This window comes from Dendrobates tinctorius, unplaced genomic scaffold (genome assembly GCF_039654945.1).
Source record: "Dendrobates tinctorius isolate UK_male_01 unplaced genomic scaffold, ASM3965494v1 ptg000211l, whole genome shotgun sequence".
NCBI lineage: Eukaryota > Metazoa > Chordata > Amphibia > Anura > Dendrobatidae > Dendrobates > Dendrobates tinctorius.
This window is the reverse complement of record NW_027361878.1, coordinates 15148052-15167469: the sequence shown is the minus strand read 5'-3', so window position 1 is coordinate 15167469 and position 19418 is coordinate 15148052. Positions and strand designations below refer to the sequence as shown.

At 46.8% G+C, this 19418-nt stretch overlaps 1 protein-coding gene across 1 annotated transcript in view; it reads left to right on the top strand.

Moving 5' to 3' along the window:
• ATG2A (autophagy related 2A) overlaps positions 1-19418 on the top strand; it is a 212600-nt gene continuing 193182 nt past the window's right edge. The window contains exons 1-5 of the mRNA XM_073554473.1: positions 1-595; positions 9218-9380; positions 9844-9996; positions 12156-12258; positions 12526-12694. Of these exons, the coding sequence (XP_073410574.1) occupies positions 425-595; positions 9218-9380; positions 9844-9996; positions 12156-12258; positions 12526-12694 (759 nt within the window). The 5' untranslated portion in view covers positions 1-424. The remainder of the gene's footprint in view (positions 596-9217; positions 9381-9843; positions 9997-12155; positions 12259-12525; positions 12695-19418) is intronic.

Sequence of the window (19418 nt, the reverse complement as noted above, 5' to 3'; positions counted from 1 at the left end):
GGCGGAGCTTTGTAGAGAAGCAAAACACAGAGTGACCCGGAACCGGGCGTCGCAGACTGGTCACCTCGGCGTAGACTTGTTGACCCTGTAGAACGGGGCAACCGGGAGAGAACCGCCAGCGTTATTAGGGCAGGTTACCGCGGAGTGTGAGTGTGGTGGAGACGGGGCTGGCGCTGCTGGTGTGACAGGAGTTCAGTCACAGGACAAAGGGCGACGGCGGGGTATTATGTAGGAGGAGGTGGCAGCAGTAGTGGGGTCCTGGTGTGGTTGCCATGGTGAGGACACACTGAGTGCTGGGGGTCTCCTGCACTGAGGGCCACGCAGGTCACTAGTGGGATGTGAGTGTCAGCCTCTAGGTTCAGGCCATCGCCCCTGGGTTATGAGCTGAGGTGGGACCCGTCTCCCCCGCCGCTCCATCCTCGCCATGTCTCGCTGGCTGTTTCCGTGGTCCAGCTCCATCAAGACGCGGGCGTGCCGCTACCTGCTCCAGCATTACCTGGGCCACTACCTGGAGGAGCGTCTGAGCCTGGAGCAGCTGAGCCTGGACCTGTACAACGGCAGCGGCCGGCTGACCGACATCCACCTGGACATCTGGGTAATCGCACTGCGCCTGGCGCCATTGGCAGAGATGTCTGTAGTGACCAAGGGAATCCGGACACCGACGGCCGGTGTCGGTCATGGGCCGTAATAATGAGGGCTGGCGGACAGACATAGGACGGCTGCGGTTTACCTGGCCGGACGCGGGACGGCTGCGGTTTACCTGGCCGGACGCGGGACGGCTGCGGTTTACCTGGCCGGACGCGGGACGGCTGCGCGGTTTACCTGGGCAGTTGGCGTGGACAGATGCGGGACGGCTGCGGTTTCCTTGGCCGGACGTGCATTGATTCTACTTTACCTTATGGACAGGTGTGTTATGACTGTAGATTATACTGTTGATTGATGTGGAATGACTGTAGTTTACATGGACAGCCATGTGGGACGGCTGTAGTTTACTTCATGGACCGGTGTATGATGACTGTAGCTTACACCATGGACAGGTCTGTAATGACTAGCTTACATGGACAGATATGTGACAGCTGTAGGCTGATGTGTAATGACAGTGATTTACGTTTTGCAAGGATGTGTCATGGGATGAGTAACTTTAAATACAATGTATTGCTTCCCTTCTGACCTCAGGTCACACCCTGCATTACATTGTACTCCTTAGACCTGTTTCACACATCTGTTTGTGTCCATCAGTCAAAATCCGCCGTTTTGCAAAAAAACGGATCTGCCATTTTTTTCTTGGCGGATCCGTTTTTTCCCCATTGAGCTGCATTACTGGCGGATCTTGACGGATGGTCATCCGTTGGATCCGTTTTTTGCGGATCCGCCAAAATTTTGACGTCCGCCGACATGCCCGAACGGACGATGCAACGTTTTTTCGGGCGGCCGGATCCGCATTTGTCACTGCGCATGCCCGAAAGACTTCAACCAGCCGGAAATTTAACCCTAAAGTCTGTTCTGGCGGCTGAAAAATTTCCCCCTCTCTCCAGGCAGCGGTTCCTTTAAAATTCTTCCTTTGACGGATCCGTTAAAATAACAGTCCGGTGCCAAACGTTGTGGTCCTTACGGGAACGGATCCGCTATCTGCCATTTTAGCGGATTTTGACTGACCAAAAAAACTGATGTGTGAAACAGGCCTTACACTCACAATTCTGGTGGTCTTTGTACTGTCAGCTCTTCCTGTATAAGACTATGTTGCTGTGTCCGGCATTATGCTACTATTACTAGAATACTATCAGAGCAACATCTGTACAGACATTGAACAAGCAGGGGATGCTGGACAGATTTGTCTCAGTTTGCATCTCTGTATGACATTCTCTTGCTCATGTTCAGAACAATAAAAATGAAGCATTATGTCTTCATGCACGTGGCAGTATTATGGGTCTGTGCAAGCACAAAGTTGTATGGAGCTGTAATCCAGCACCTATAGGGGGCTGTACTGTGCTCCCATCTGCTTCCACACAGACTCGTACATCTTTTCTGTATGAATCTGACTGAAAGAAAAATGCAACATATTCTGTGAAAATTATTCCACCCCCAGTGCAAATTAGTATTAGTAGCAAAATTTACGAATGTTCTGCTATTTGCAATAAACAAATCAAACTAGAAGAATTGCATAGCACAACACAACCATTGTATCAAGTGGTTTCTCAAAATTCTCAACATTTTATTGACTACCACTGACTTTTCTTTCACTGCCGGCGTGGTATCACTGATGCATGTTCCCCGCCTTTAGTAATATACTTGACAGCCATCGTTGTCTTCTGATATTGGCGTCCCTTCGGTCATCTGATGGTTGTGACCTTCCAGATCGCTCCAGTCTCTGCTTGGCAAGGCAGAGTGAGACCAGAACTTCTCCGGGAGTAGCAGAATGACAGCTGGTTAGTATATTACTAAGGGCAGGGAGCAGACATTAGTGGTGCATACCACTCTGGCAGTTAAATGGAAAAAAAAAAGTCAAGAGTGGTGTTTTACCTGTTATGACTGACTGAAATGTGATGACAGCGTTCCTAAGGAAACATAGTCTATTTCTCATGGGCAATGGTCTCCAGGTCACTAATACTCTTGAGTTTGTGGCTGCAACCACCTTATTTAAATCTGACCAAAGGTTATCAATGGGTGTCATGTCAGGGAACTGTGAAGGCTTCACTGTAGGCATCACCGAGGTCCGCCATGCTTCACTGTAAGAATCACCAACACCCTACAATGCTTCATTGTAGACATCACCAAGCTCCCACAATGCTTCACTGAAGGCAACTCCAATCTCCCACAATGCTTCACTGTAGGCATCACCGAGCTCCCACAGTGCTTCACTGTAGGCATCACCGACCTAGCGCCGTCCTTTACTGTAGGCATCACCAAGCCCCCCACCATGCTTCACTGTATGCATGACCGGTGACAGCTACCTTTTTCTGCCACATACAGGTAGTGGAGCCAGTGCTCCATCACTTTGAATGTGTGAACGCTGCCTCCAACTGTACGTCGAAGAGCATTTAATGCCTTTGCTATCTTTTTCCATCCTTTTCCTTGACTGCTCATGGCAGTGATCTCTTCTCTTAAATTTTTGGACCACTCTCTTGACAACCCAAGTATATTCGTGAGCTGGATGCCATTGCCAATGAGGAATCGCTAATATACCACAGGAACGCAGTCAGAGCCCTGTGTGTGGCTAGGCGTCATATTTGCAGCAGGTCATAACTGCCATAGGTGCGCTGCTAAGTACTAAGAGTGGCATTTTACAACAAATTTTTAGAAACCAGTTGTCATTATTGTGCCGAGCTATTGAAAAGGGACCTGTCGGCAGGATATACCCCTAGAAGGGATTAGTAACGTTTTATCAGCCTCCTAATGCCCTCTGTAATGTTTATTGTATTAGTCCTAAATGCAAGTGTTTAAAAACTAAGTTCAGTTGTCCCTGCTCTCCCTGCCCGTGGTCATCGGACTAGTCTGGGACTGCAATCATTCAGCGCCACTGCATGGGGGAATGGCAAGGAGGATTAGAATAGTGACGGCTTCTTCTTCTCCTTACATTTCTAATTATCTGACCACCAGAAATGGCACATGGACTTACTGTGAAGGGCTGTGGTGTTTTGTCTACTGCATACCAAATGTGAAAATTGCAAACAGTTAACGACGTATTCACATATGGCGGTTGTAATGCTGTAGATAATCTGGAAAAACTGACTTCAGTTCGTCCTGAGATTTCCCATGGTTTAGTAAAGCGATAATTGGCTGAAAAATGACAAAACTTTAACAAATCGCAGTAGAACCAAATTTGTTATTTTCGTTAACTGCGACGTGGGAATATTCCCAAAGGTGGGTCATCTCCTGAAAACAACGCTTTTTCAGATTGAAGCCTCTGCAACAGCCTGCTAGTCAAAGCAAAGGATGAATGTGCCGTGGAAAGATGCCATCAGCAAAGGAAAATGCAGTATTAGTTCACACTGGGTGTTTTTGCAGCGTTTTTCAGCGTTTTTTTTAATGCTACTTTTCAGCTGCATTTGACAGTACCGGATAGGTCTATGAGATTTCGGAAATCTCATGCACACAGCTTTTTTTTTTTTTGTCCTCAGTATTTTGTGCTTTTCTGTTATATTTGGACATAGAGCAATGTCAATTCTTTCATCATGTTTTCAGCGTTTTCCACCATTGAATGGAAAAAAAACATGAAAAAAACACCAAAACCTGTGGTTTTGCCTCAGCACCTTTCCTGCCAGGCACACAGGTTTTGCTGTAGAAAAAAAACACCCAGTGTGAACTTAGCCTTACAGTATGCTGCCGTGCAAATGGGCAGTTCAGTTTTTTTCTTAGCGGGTTTCCATATAGACCCATAGAGATTAGTCTGGAGCTCAGGAACCTCTTCTGTGGCATCCATATGCTGTAATAGTGTTTCTGTTCTCTTTTTGGGACACCCCCTTTTGTACCCCGTATTCTGAACATTGGCCTCGGAGTATCAAGCAATTTTCTGGCGTAAAACCCTTGAAAAGTAAAATAAATAAATTGCCATTTAAGCAAAAATTGAGACTTTTAGCGTTTGTACATTAATCCAAGAGAGGGCAGGACAAACAAATTCATCATAATTTATGCAGAAATATTGGTGTAAATTATCACACTTCTTGTGGTGGATCGCTTGCACCTCGTTAATAATTTGGACACCTATTACTCCAGTGCATAATTCATCAAGACTGGCATACAAAACTCCAGCTTTTATACATCGGGACAATTGGGTCTGTTTATTAGCCCGGAAACTACAAAAAAAGCTGCAGCCGGGGTCCTGGAAATACCTGGAGAGCGCTGCTGTGGACACTACATCCGGCACAATAATTAGTATCTTGCTCAATGTTCACAGTGGGAATCTTGTATCACAGAGTTGTGACAGGGCGGCCGGCCGTCCAGGAAATCCTCAGCTGTCACTGCACTATTGCATTACAAAATGTTCTCTGGGCAGTGCTCGTTCGGGGTAGTGTCCTATGTAGCTGTGCGCTGCATCTGAGATGTGGGCACCTCATCAAAGTCAGTTGTATCGTTAGGAATTAATTGCAGATATTAAAAGTAAACAAACATTGCGCACAGTTTCTGCACACTTTTGGTCATTAACCCCTTAATGACAGCCAATACGTCTTTTAATTGACCTCAGATATAAGAGAATAGCATCCCCATACAGGGGACAATCCAGCAGCTGTCGGCTGTACACTATAGCTGACAACTTGCTGTATCACAAACGATCAGTGTTGACACCATCCATATCTGTTTAACCCCTTAGTTGCTGCTGTCAAAAGTGATTACATCAAATAAATGGTCAATAGATTGTGGGGGCTTCCGCTTTAAAGGGGTTGTCCGGGCTTTTAACATAATCTCAGTGCATATCTGGCCTGCAGAATTGACAATAAGTAATTTGCTTTCTGTCACTAGTTTGCACGGTTTTCTAGATATTCTTAACAGAACGTCCAAGGGGGGGGGGTGTTGTGGCATTTAAATGAGAACTGGTCGTAACCTCCTACTCTACTCCAAACATGCCCTCTATAGCAACAACCCCACCCTCCATAGCTACAGGCCCTCCCCGTCCACATGAAGAAGCCCTCCTCACACAGTAACAAATCCTCCCCCTCTAGCAGCCTCACTGCAGAGAACAGCTGCTCCTCCCCCAGACACACACTGAACAGTGATCTATGGAAAGTGAAACTAGTGAGGAGGGAAAATAGTCCTGTATTCTGGGACAGGCTGCTCCCATCAGTATTTGTGTCATTAGAGACACAGTGCTCACACATACACTGCACCAAATCTGCTGCTGTGTGGAGACATCAGTGACACAGCTGTCTCCTTCACACAGCAGAGGCTTTGTCACACAACAGATTACATCAGTGACTGCCATCCCCTGTGCAGATTAGAAGCTGCAGACCCCCATCACTGGCCATCACACAGTCTGTTCTCACTGCTGCCAGCAGCCTGGGACAGTGAGGGAAGGACTTACTGATAATGAGTTATGTATTGTAATCATGGAGTGGCTCAGAATACAGGACGATTTTCCCTCCTCACTAGTTTCACTTTCCATAGATAACTGTTCAGCGTGTGTCTGGGGGAGGATCAGCTGTCTGCACGGAGGCTGCTAGAGAGGGGGAGGATTTGTTACTGTGTGATGAGGGCTTCTTCATGTGGACGGGGAGGGCCTGTAGCTATGGAGGGTGGGGTTGCTATAGAGGGCATGTTTGGAGTAGAGTAGGAGGTTACGACCAGTTCTCATTTCAATGCCATAACACCCCCTCCCCCCCTTGGACGTTCTGTTCAGAATATCTAGAAAACCGTGCAAACAAGTGACAGAAAGTAAATTACTTATTGTCATAATTCTGCAGCCCAGATATGTACTGAGATTATGTGAAAAGCCCGGACAACCCCTTTAATCTAATTGACACACCGAAATCATGATTGTGTGGTCCTGATGTTTGCCATAGCAGTTCATGGCCATATAGCGACCTTAGAGTCTCCCGGCTATAGCGGTCAGTTCAGAAGCTACCGACATTTAGGAGGTAACTAAACACTTTTTCATTCCTGCAATACCACTTTGCATTAATTCCTGAAAATCACCTCAAGAGTTAATAAACTACCTGACAGCAGTTTTCAATGTGTCAGGGGGTGCAGTTTTTAAAATGGTATCACGTTTGGGGTTTCCCAATATATAGCACCCCCAAAGTCACTTCAAACATTGATAGGTGGCTCAAAAAAATAACTTTTGTAAATTTCCTGGAAAAAATGAAAAATTATTGCTACATTTTTAAACCTCCTAAAAGGCTAACAAAAAAAATTAGTGTTTTAAAAATGGTGCTGATGTAAAGCCGACATGTGGGAAATGTTATTTATTAATGTTTTTGTGTAGAATGACGATCTGGATTAAAGGGATAATCATTCAAAGTTTGAAAATTGCAATTTTTTTTTTACATTCTTGTCAAATTTCTGATATTTTTTATAAATAAACACAAAACATATCAATCTAAATTTACTATTGTCATAAGTTATAATGTGCCAAAGTTACAATGGTCAGAATTTAAAAAATTGTCCCTGTCACTAAGGGGTTAAATGGGTTTCTGTTTTTGGAAAAACCCATGTTCTCCAGCTTGAAGTTGGTCAGTGCTGCAGTCAAAAAGGCTATGTTCACCTTTCCATTTTTGCGGCGTTTTTTTTTTTTTTAATGCAAATTTTAAGCTGTGTTTTACAGTACCATCAAGAGCGCTGCGATTTTAGAAATCTCATGTACAAACAGATTTCTTTATTATTTTTTTTTTTTTCCCCTGACTGATTTGGAAAACTGCTGTGTTTTTGCAAACTGCAGCATAACATGTTTTTTAACCTGTAGAAAAAAAATGATTAAGTGCAAAAACGCAGCAAAAAATGCACGTGTCAGATTTTGCTTAGTTTTTGGTGCAAAAACTTTAAGGAATTTGCATTATGATTTTTTTTGTTTGTTTGGCGGGGGGGGGGGGGACCTGAACTGCAGGAAAAATGCAGCAAAAAATTCGGCCACATAATTTGGAGCGAATATTGGCGCTGCAAAAATGGCTTTTGACACGTACATAGGTATGAGGAGTATAGGCTGTAAGTTCAGCACTGGTGTAAACAGGTCGCCTGCTTGTACATGAGCAATGGATCTGTCCTGGGCATTCATCACTTCCTAAATTCCTGTGCCAATTCTGTCAGCCGGTATTGCCCAATGCATAGTTTTCCAATGAGTAGAAGAAACATTGGATTCATTTACCTTTTACAAAGTGGATTTTGTAATGAAATGTAATAGAATCATAGAATCGTAGAGTTGGAAGGGACCTCCTGGGCCATCTGGTCCAACCCCCTGCTCAAAGCAGGATTCGCTAAATCATCCCAGTCAGATGTCTGTCCAGCCTCTGTTTGAAGACTTCCATTGAAGGAGAACTCACCACTTCTCGTGGCAGCCTGTTCCACTCATTGATCACTCTAACAGTCAAAAAGTTTTTTCTAATATCTAATCTGTGTCTCCTCCCATTCAGTTTCATCCCATTGCTTCTAGTCTTTCCTTGTGCAAATGAGAATAAAGTTGATCCTTCTACAATGTGACAGCCCTTTAGATATTTGTAGACAGCTATTAAGTCTCCTCTCAGTCTTCTCTTTTGCAAACTAAACATTCCCAAATCCTGCAACCTTTCCTCATAAGACAGGGTTTGCAGACCGGTCACCATTCTGGTCGCTCTTTTCTGAACTTGCTCCAGTTTGTTGATGTCTTTTTTAAAATGTGGTGCCCAAAACTGGACACAATATTCCAGATGAGGTCTGACCAAAGAGGAGTAGAGGGAAATAATGACTTCACGTGATCTAGACTGTATGCTTCTGTTAATACATCCTAGAATTGCATTTGCCTTTTTTGCTGCTGCATCACACTGTTGACTCATATTCAGTCTGTGATCTATTAGTATACCCAAGTCTTTTTCACATGTGCTGTCACTTAGCCCTATTCCTCCCATTCTATATATGCTTTTTCCATTTTTATTGCCCAGATGTAGTACTTTGCATTTCTCCCTGTTAAAAACCATTCTGTTAGTTGCTGCCCACTTCTCCAGTTTATTTAAATCTTTTTGAATCCTCTCTCTCTCTTCTCTAGTATTAGCTATCCCTCCTAGCTTTGTGTCATCAGCAAATTTAATCAGTTTACCCTCAATTCCTTCATCTAAATCGTTGATAAAGATGTTGAACAATACAGGACCCAGGACAGAGCCCTGTGGTACCCCACTTGAGACATTCTTCCAACTGGATGTGCAGCCATTTACGACCACTCTTTGGGTCCGATCACTAAGCCAGTTATGAATCCACCTAACAGTTGCCTTGTCCATTCCATTCTTAATAATTTTTTCAATAAGGATTGTATGAGAGACTTTGTCAAATGCTTTGCTGAAGTCAAGATATACTATATCTACAGCATTTCCTTGATCCACCCAATCAGTGATACCGTCATAGAAGGAAATTAAGTTAGTCTGACATGACTTATTAGTTACAAACCCATGCTGACTCTGTTTAATCACTTCATTCTTATCCAGGTATTGACATACATGTTGTTTAATAATTATCTTATTTTTAACCCTAGCGCACTACATTACTCTTCTGCAGTTTTTTTTCTGCTGTTTTCATCTTTTTCCATTTTTCTATCCCGCTTTAGTCAGTGAACGACCTCCTGGACTCCGCGGGGGCTCCGCTTGAAATAGTTGACGGGTTCATTGGCAGTATCTCCGTTACTATCCCGTGGTCGGCGCTTGTCACAGAGAACTGCACTCTGGAAGTTTCAGAACTTCAGGTTACGTGTCGACCAAAATATAGAGCTGGTAAGCGCTCATCATAGACTGTTTTGTTCTCTGCCCAATACCCACTTTTTTCCAAAGCATTTAGACGTGGTCTTGAATATGGTGCACAGAAAAAAAACAGGTATTGATACCCGAAAACTGTACTGCGTAATTTGCAACTCAACTGTAGAGCGAAAGACCCGGGCCACACATCCACATGTTATACATGGATCTACCACTGCTAAGAAAAATGCACAAAAAAGAACATGAGCTGGTGTGTGCCAAATGTTATGGGTTTAAAAATAATGCTATATTGCAATGAAATGCCATCACTTTTTGATCATGTGCGTCACTCTTCCTTTTCAGTAGCTCCCATTCAACCATATGAATATGGGCTATCCTAGCAATGGATCAGAAAAAGATACGGTGGCAAAAAAAAATTATTATTTTTTTTGTTCTCCATTCTCATTTGCTATTTTTTAACACCTTTCTACCATACCTCCAGGTTCAGAGGGTGCAGAGTCACATAGCTGGTCATCATGTATGACTACCAGCATGCAGCTGGCCCAAGAGTGCCTAAAAGAGCAAGCCGAGGAACCTTCAGAGCCCCCGCAGCCCATCGAAGGATTGGAAATGTTTGCCCAAACTATAGAGACAGGTACAGTTTTCTTCTAAATTTGTCCATCTACCTTACATAGCTGTTGGCCAAACACTTGATTGACCAGCATTGATCTCTCCTGTCTCCCCCATACACACAAACTCTCAGCTAAGCATTTATGCGTGTTTAACGGGAAGAGCTGATTAATGGCCTCCAATATTGACGGCTCGGCAGTGAATACTGCTCGGGCTCATAGAGCAAGACGAAATTAAAGGGCTGGCGGCCGTCAAAATACAGCTGCTGGCCTAAGCACTGCTGTCCCCGTGAATCTGCGTGGTGGCCGGAAAGAAAGTCCCGTGCGCCAAAGGTTCCCATCACTGCTTTAAACCCTTTCCGACATCGTGCGTAATAGTACGCCGATGTCGGTATCCCTCCCTCTGATGTGGGCTCCGGCGATGAGTCCACATCTTTCACCGGGACATGTCAGCTGTTTTGAACAGCTGACATGTGCCCGCAATAGCCGCGGGTGGAATGACGATTCACCCACGGCTGTAAACTAATTAAATGCCGCTGTCAAACGCTGACAGTGGCATTTAAATGGTGCTTCTGGTCATCTGGCTGGAAATGCGCACACCGTTGATCCGTGTCACGTGATCGCGGATCACCGGTGTGTCGACATGATAACCGGAGGTCTCCTGGAGACCTCTATGGTTGTCAGTGCCGGATTGCTGTTATCTATATGTTCAAATCACACCCCTTTCACCCCATTCAAAATAAAACAATACAATTTAAATCACACATACACGTTTTAGGTATCACCGCGTTCAGAATTGCCCGATCCATCAATAAAAAAAAAGGATTAACCTGATCGCCAAACGGCGCAGCGAGGAAAAAAAAATAAAAATGACAGAATTACGTCTTTTTGGTCGCCGCGACATTGCATGGTATCATTAAAAACGATAAATCCCGAAAAATGGAGACGCTACTGGTCTCGGACAATGTCAACTTTTTTTTTTTTTTTTTTACCACTTAGATAAAAAAAGAACCTAGACATGTTTGGTGTCTATGAACTCGTAATGACCTGGAGAATTATAATGGCAGGTCAGTTTTAGCATTTAGTGAACCTAGCAAAAATAGCCAAATAAAAAACATGTGTGGAATTGCACTTTTTTTCAATTTCACCGCACTTGGAATTTTTTTCCAGTTTTCTAGTACATGACATGCTTAAACTAATGATGTCGTTCAAATGCACAACTCGTCTCGCAAAAAATAAGCCCTCACATGGCCATATTGACAGAAAAATAAAAAAGTTATGGCTCTGAGAAGAAGGGGAGCAAAAAACGAAAATGCAAAACTGAAAAAACCTCCAGTCATTAAGGGGTTTAGTGATAAGCTGCCAGAGATGTCTGGCAGCAGCTTTCTCATAGAAAACACAGGAGCTGTCCGCAGTGCGAGATGGCTGCTGGCCAAGATGTTGTTTGGTCAACAGCCATGTAAAGTATGGGGGGGGCTTAAGCCACTACCAGAGACTTTGATAGTGGTTTATCTCCAGGTAAAGAAAATGGATTGTGCATATAAATTTAGGGTCCCGTTACATTTAGCGATGCACCAGCGATCCCGACAACGATACGACCCCGTCAGGATCGCTGGTGCATTGCTAAGTGGTCGCTAGTGAGCTGCCAAACAGGCAGATCTCACCAGCGACGTGTCGGCGGTCGTTACTTACCTGTCAGACATGGCAATGCAGACGTCCTCCCGCCCGCATCCACGCGTCACTCGTCGGCGCCAGCAGGAAGCTGCCGACGAGAAACGGCCCAGGACGTTCTCGCGCGATCAGCGATTGCCAGCGGGGGAGCTGGTCGGAGGTAAGTGTCACATATAGTGATATCGCTGCTGCGTCACAAAATCGGTGATGCTTTAGCGATATTGCTAACGATTTCGCTATGTGTGAAGCCCCCTTTAGATTGTTCAACCATTAGCCCCAGTGACTTTATCTGTCTGGGAAGGGTCTGGAGCCTCCCATACAAATCAGATAGTTGGCCAATAATTCTGAAATGGACAGATTTGGTCAGTTTTAATCTAATGCTTATGGTGGCATTTGTTTTAACACTGCATTATATAAAATAGCATTTGATAGCATGGCTTTTATAACACTGTGTATAGACAGATTTCTAGTCTTTTTACTCTTTGTACCGTCTTGTATTTGCCATTTCTTGTAGTGCTGCGGAGGATTAAGGTGACCTTTCTAGATACCATTATCCGAATTGAGAATGTGCCAGCTGAATCTGCCACAGGGACAGCTCTGGAAATACACATTAAAAGGTCAGATATCTTTCCATTCCAGTTTTCTCTATGTAGAGGTATATATTTCCCTACCAAAGTGCCATAATTCTATAAAGGGTTTGTCTGATTAGAGACAAACTGTTTAAAAATTGCCGCTGCCAGGGCAATTTTTTTTTTAAAATCAGTTACCACTCCTGGCATCTCCGACTTCTTATGTGACGAAACCCTTTAACATAAGTTGTCATTTTTAGTTACGGCTGTATATCTTCCACTGGCATACTCATGGTGTTTGTCGCTTTCCCTCAGACTAGATTATTGTGATGAAGCGGTCAGAGATTCCGGTCAGACCTTTCCCGTGGACATCCATCAGCCACCTGCGTTTATCCAGAAGATCCTGCAGCTCAGTGGTGTCTCACTGCACTATGAAGATTTCAAGAACCGACAACGGACACCGTCTCCCATACCCGATCCTGAGGTAAATGTGGGTTGTGAGTTTCTGGCAAGACCAGTTCCTCTATCAAACAACTGAACACTACGGTTGCTTAGAGTTTGGTGCTCGTCAGTTTTGGAGTCATGCAAAACAGAAGCCGCGGAGACACCATCACATGTTTCTCAACGCAAGCAGTGACCAGCCAGGTCTTTGCCCGGGAAGGAACAACCACGGGAAGGGCAGTCTCCAATGAAGGAAACCACCTATGCCAAAACATGGTATCCATCCACATACAGCTGTTTCGGGGTATTGCCCCTCATCAGTGTGGAGTAGGAAACTGGCTGGTAGGAGCAATGCCTAGTAAAAAGACTATGAAAAGGAGGATGAATGAACTCATGGAGATCAACATCCGACACTGCGGAGACACCATCACGTGTTTCTCAACGCAGTGATTCTAGAGCACTGCCCCCATCCCTTATGGGAAATATATAAAACATGCAAAACAGAAGCCGCGGAGACACCATCACATGTTTCTCAACGCAAGCAGTGACCAGCCAGGTCTTAGCTTAGTTTTGTAGTCATGACTTCTTTAAAAGTTTGACTGAAATTAATGTTTTTTCTGGGTAAAGTGCTTTGTTAGTTCTGTAAAATTATTGCATTGATTTCTTTCACTGAGCGCTAATTATTTAGACTGTTTTCTCCTACGCCTCATTGGGGGACACAGAGACCGTGGGTGTTATGCTTTCCTGCCACTAGGAGGACACTAAGTAAACTAGAAAAAGTTAACTCCTCCCCTGCAGCATACACCCTCTCGCTGGACGAGATCTCATCAGTTCTTGCTTAGTGTCTGTAGGAGGCACTTGGGTCTGGTTTCAGACCCCATCGTTTTTATTTTATTTTTTAATTTTTCTGTAAATTTTATTTTTTAATTAACCGAGTGAAGGGGGTGACAGTTCCTTTCTACGACCCGCTCTCCCCCAAACCAACAACAGGCAAGCACGTGGAGTAACCCTTCACGTACACTTTCCTGCGACGAATAGGGGCTGATTCCTTACCGATCACGGATTCGAGGGCGAGCGCGGAAGACCCGTTATGGAGAAGATCGTACAGCGCTTTCTTCAGCCCTGAGTCAGCCCCATAGCTCTCCGTCCCCCTCCCCATAGGGAGGACCGATTGAGCATACCTCTTTAAACTCTCCGTCCCCCCGCTTATATAGAGGACCGATTGAGCATACCGCTTTAAGCTCTCCGTCCCCTTGCCCAGAGGGAGGACCGATCGAGCATCCCCCTTCAAGAACTCCTCCGGCTCTGCTACATCAGCCCAGGATGAGAAGAATGGACTCGGCGCTGAGTGAGCACTGGAGTGGAGTTACGGGGTCGGGTCCTGCCCCCGGGAGAAGCGCTGACTTAGCGTCAGCGGCGGCACACCGGTGCCCTCGCGCCCCCCCCCGCCCGAGAAATTTAGTCCCCGGCTTTTTCCGGCCTGCTAGGCTGCAATTTCCACAGCGCAGCCCACTAGTGCAGCCCCGCCTCCGGCGCCTACCGCGGGTAGGCCAGAAATTGAGCCCCCGGCTTTTTAGGCCTACTAGGCCACAGTTTGCATAGCGCCGCCCGCGATATTATCGCCGTCCCTTCCTCTTGGCGCCTCTCATTACTTGCGAGACGCGCAATTGTAATCTCGGGGGCCATCTCCTTTTACCTCAGAGCTGTGAGGTGACCTTTCAGGCGGATACCGGGTGACACTACAACAGCTATTCCTCCCGGGGGACACAGTACGGGACCGGTTAAGCTGCATCTGCCTTCAGACTAAGGCTTAACCCTTTCCCGGCACATTTTCTGCTGCTGCAGTCAGACCCTGAGGTTAACCCTTTCCGGAGCGCTAAGCAGGCTGCTAAGAAGCACACTATGTTCTATGCCGTGTGTATCACTTGCAAATCTACTCTGCCCTGCGCCAGATTAATCCGTTCTGCACGGACTGCGACGCGGCCTGCGCCCAAACGCCTCTTGCCGCCGCTGCTGCGAGTCTTCCTGCGTTTAGTCCCCCTGAGTGGGCTACGCCCCTGTCACAGTCGGTGGAGTCACGGACTACAGGCTATAGACTCTCTCCGGGAAGCCTCTTTAAATCAGAGGGCGTCTTCGCGGGGGGCCGTACTTGTTCAAGGGACAGTCAAGCGAGAGAGCGGACCCATGACGCGTCCCCCAGTCACGCTTGTGCTTCATCACCAGCGAGTTCTGTTTCTCGCTCTCCCTCTCCTTATGGTGACAGCGAGTACGACTCTGAATTGTAATCTGACGCCTCAGCTCCCCAATCCTCCAACTGACCAAGAGTCGCTTGATTCACTTATAGAATCCGTCATCAGGATTCTGGAGTTAAGGGAGGAAAATACTCCTCCTCCAGCACACGCTTTGTCGTTTAAGAGGACCAAGCGTGTGCGCAAATTATTTACCAGCCACCCTGATTTTAAGGACATTGTCCAGAGACATAGGGATCGACCACGTAAGAGATTCACAGGGCATAATTCTATTCAGGCTAATTACCCTTTTCACCCAGACCTAACGAAAGATTGGTTGCAGTCCCCATCTGTGGACCCTCCTGTATCGAGGCTGGCTTCTAAGACGCTCCTATCCGTTTCGGAAGGTTCCTCGGTCAGAAACCTCTCCGATCGTCAAACTGATTATCTCGCCCGCTCAGTTTTTGAGGCTTCAAGAGCGGTGTTTTTTCCATCGTTTGCAGTGATTTGGGTCACTAAGGCTATGGCCACTTGGACAGAGGTCTTACTCACTGCTCTTTAGGGTAGCAATCTCCCTCCGGGAGCTACCAACGTCGCCAGGCTGATAGTTCACGCAGGAGATTTTGTAGTTGATGCCTGTTTTGATGCCGCCAATGGGGCTGCTCAAATTGCCGCTAATACAATCTCCATTAGAAGAGCTCTTTGGCTCCGTGACTGGCGAGCGGACGCCATGTCTAAAAGATCGCTAACTTCTCTACCTTATCAGTCTGGTCGCCTCTTTGGGAGAAGCTGGACCAACTCACCTCTGATTCTACCGGGGGGAAAAAAGTAATTTCCCTCCTCAGCAAAAGGCTGTTCGTCCGTTTCGGAACCAACAGCCGACGCAATTTCTTTTCGCAATAACTCCGGTTGGTTCTCCTCTACCTTCTCTTCCGACTCTAGTCGGCCCCCGTGCGGAGACGGAGGCACTCAGGTCTCATACAGACCTAATCGCTCTTGGAAGCCCAGACTCGGGACATCCGGTTCTCGAGGACCCCGATCCCACAAATCTTCTATGCAATGACTTGTTGCGGTATCCGGCGGACGACGGCAGAGTATGAGATCGTCTAATTTCATTCAGTCACACCTGGCTCGCAGTTGTCCACGACAAGTGGGTCAGGGAACTGGTGTCCTCCGGATACAAGATAAAATTCTCCTCTCCTCCGTCAACATGTTTCTTCCCATCCTCCCTCCCCAAAAATTAGACAACAGCCTTCCTTCGGGCTGTTCAGGCGCTGCAAAAGGACGGAGTTGTCATTCCGGTCCCTCAGGACGAACGGTTCAGAGGTTCTTATTCAAACCTTTTTGTGGTTCCAAAGAGGGACGGGACGATGTGGCCCATACTGGACCTCAAACTGTTAAATCAGTTGGTCAAGGTACGGCGGTTCCGAATGGAAGCTCTCCGATCAGTTGTCACTTCCTTGGAAAAAGGAGAGTTCCTAGCATCCATCCACATCAAGGACGCTTACCTTCACATTCCGATCTGCCCATCCCGCCAGCAGTTCCTACGTTTTGCAATTCACGAGGAACACTTCCAGTTCGTTGCCTTGCCCTTCGGACTCACCACCGCCCCCAGGGTCTTTGCCAAGGTCATGGCGGCTGTCACGGCCATTCTTCACTCTCGGGGAGTGGTAGCGTTACCGTATTTGGACGTCCTGCTCATCAAGAGACCGTCCATTCCAGCATGCGAGGAATCCGTAAATATAACAGTTAATGCTATTTCTCGCCTGGGCTGGAAAATAAACTTCGAAGAGTCCTTCCCAAAGCCGGCTCAACAGTTTTCCTTTTTGGGAATGATTTTTGATACTTTCCGCGGGTTGGTCATTTTCCCTCCAGAGAAGACCCGAGCCTTACAACAAGCAGCGCGGTCTCTTTCTCAACCAGTTTCTCTCTCTATTCGTTTCACCATAAGAATTCTCGGACAGATGGTAGCAGCGATGGAGGCTGTCCTGTTCGCCCAGTTCCATCTCCGTCCCTTGCAACATGTGAGTCTGTTAGCCTGGGACAAGAACCCGTTCTCTCTGGACCGTCGGTTCCTCCTGTCTCTGCGGGTCAGACAAGCCCTCAAGTGGTGGACTCTGAAATCCTCCCTGAATCAAGAGAAGTCTTTTCTCCCAGTACAATGGTTGCTTGGTAGTAACCACCGACGCAGGTCTTCTGGGCTGGGGTGCGGTTTTTCGTCACCACACGGCACTGGGTCGGTGGTCTCCTCGAGATTCTCGTCTCCCCACCAACATCCTAGAGATTCGAGTGATCAGATTAGCCCTATGGAGTTTTCACCATCTCCTTGCAGGCCACTCCATCAGGATCCAATCCGACAACGCCACGGCTGTGGCGTATATCAACCGTCAGGGGGGAACTCAAAGCAGCATGGCCATGCAAGAAGTGAGTCACATTCTCCATTGGGCCAAAACCAATCATTTGCCCATCTCAGCAGTCCACATCCCGGGCGTAGAAAATTGGGCAGCAGATTTTCTCAGCCGCCAGGGCCTGGCCGCGGGAGAGTGGTCTCTTCATCCGGAGGTTTTCAGCAGATTTGCCATCGTTCAGGGACTCCGGATGTGGATCTCATGGCTTTGAGATTAAACAACAAGGTTCTTTTATCCATCACCTGATCACGCGCCATCGGTGTGGACGCCCTAGTTCTGTCGTGGCACCAGTTCCGGCTCCCGTACATCTTTCCTCTCTTCCCTTGCTTCCGAGGGTCATCAAGAAGATCAGATCGGAAAGAGTACCAGTGATTCTTGTCGCGCCAGATTGGCCGTGCCGCGCTTGGTACGCAGAACTGATTCAACTAGTTGCCGACGTTCCCTGGCATCTTCCAGATCGTCCATATCTGCTCTCTCAGGGTCCGTTTGACCACCAGAACTCCGGGGCACTGTCCTTAACAGCGTGGCCATTGAATTCTGGATTTTAACAAAGGCTTGGTTTTCTCACAACGTGATTTCAACAATAAGTGCTAGGAAACCTGTGTCCATGCGCATCTATCACCACACCTGGAAAACCTTTTTTCTCGTGGTGCAAGGATCGTGGCCGATTCCCTATGACGTTCTCCATTCCTACTATCTTGGAATTCCTTCAATCCGGACTAACGTCGGGCCTCGCACTTAGTTCCCTCAACGACCAGATCTCAGCCTTGTCAGTGTTGTTCCAACGCAGACTTGCCACGAAACCTCAAGTCAGGACATTCCTTCAGGGACTTGCCCATGTGGCGGCACCTTATAGACGACCATTGGAACCTGGGGACCTTATCCTGGTTCTTGGTGCCCTACAGTAGGCTCCCTTAGAACCCCTGAACGACGTTCCGCTGACTGTTCTCTCTTGGAAGGTGGTCTTTCTAGTGACAATTACGTCAATCTGACGTCTTTCAGAATCGGTGGCTCTATCCTGCCGCCCTCTGTTCCTGAATTTTCATCAGTACAAAGAAGTCCTCAAGACGACGCTGTCCTTCCTGCCCAAGGTCGTATCCTCTTTCCACCTCACTGAGTAAATTGTTTTGCCCTCTTTTTGTCCGGCACCAGTCCATCGTATTGAGGAAGCCCTCCACACTCTGGATGTGGTTAGGGCTCTGAGATGGGACATCTCGCGGACGGCTCCCTTCCGCAAGTCAAATGCCCTGTTCATACTTTCAGACGGGCATAAGAAGAGGCTAGCCAGGTGGATCCGCCTCGCGATTCAAGAATCCTATCGTGTCAGGAACGCTCCTGTCCCAGCAGGGATTATGGCACATTCTACCCGCTCAGTGGGCGCCTCTTGGGCCATTCGGCATCAGACCTCGGCAGTACAGGTCTGCAAAGCTGCGACTTGGTCCAGTCTGCATACCTTGAATCAGGTAATGCTTTGTAATTCTCAGGCCTCTGCGGACGCTCGGCAGACGCATCCTGCAAGCGGCAGTACCTCAGAGTTCAATCAGTGGTACATGGGGTTTTAGCACATGTATGCTCCCCACCCAGGGACTGCTTTAGGACGTCCCACGGTCTCTGTGTCCCCCAATGAGGCGTAGGAGAAATGGGGATTTTTGTGTACTCACCGTAAAATCCTTTTCTCCGAGCCATTCATTGGGGGACACAGCACCTACCCTGTTTAGAATCTTTATGTTGTGACATAGTTATAGTTATTGTTCAACTGTTTAAGCTCCTACTGCTTTTTCACCGAACTGATGAGATCTCGTCCAGCGAGAGGGTGTATGCTGCAAGGGAGGAGTTAACTTTTTCTAGTTTACTTAGTGTCCTCCTAGTGGCAGGAAAGCATAACACCCACGGTCTCTGTGTCCCCCAATGAATGTCTCGGAGAAAAGGATTTTACGGTGAGTACACAAAAATCCCTTTTTTTACTTTATTGTTCCTGCTGTGTTTGTTTGCCAGCCAAAGTTAGCATTTGGTTAAACATTAATTTTCTCTTGGCAATTTGAAAGCTGCCACTGATGGCTGTAGCACTCATGTGACATAAACATTGGATGTGATACCCTATCGATGGAATAGGGGAAGACTTTCCAATCAT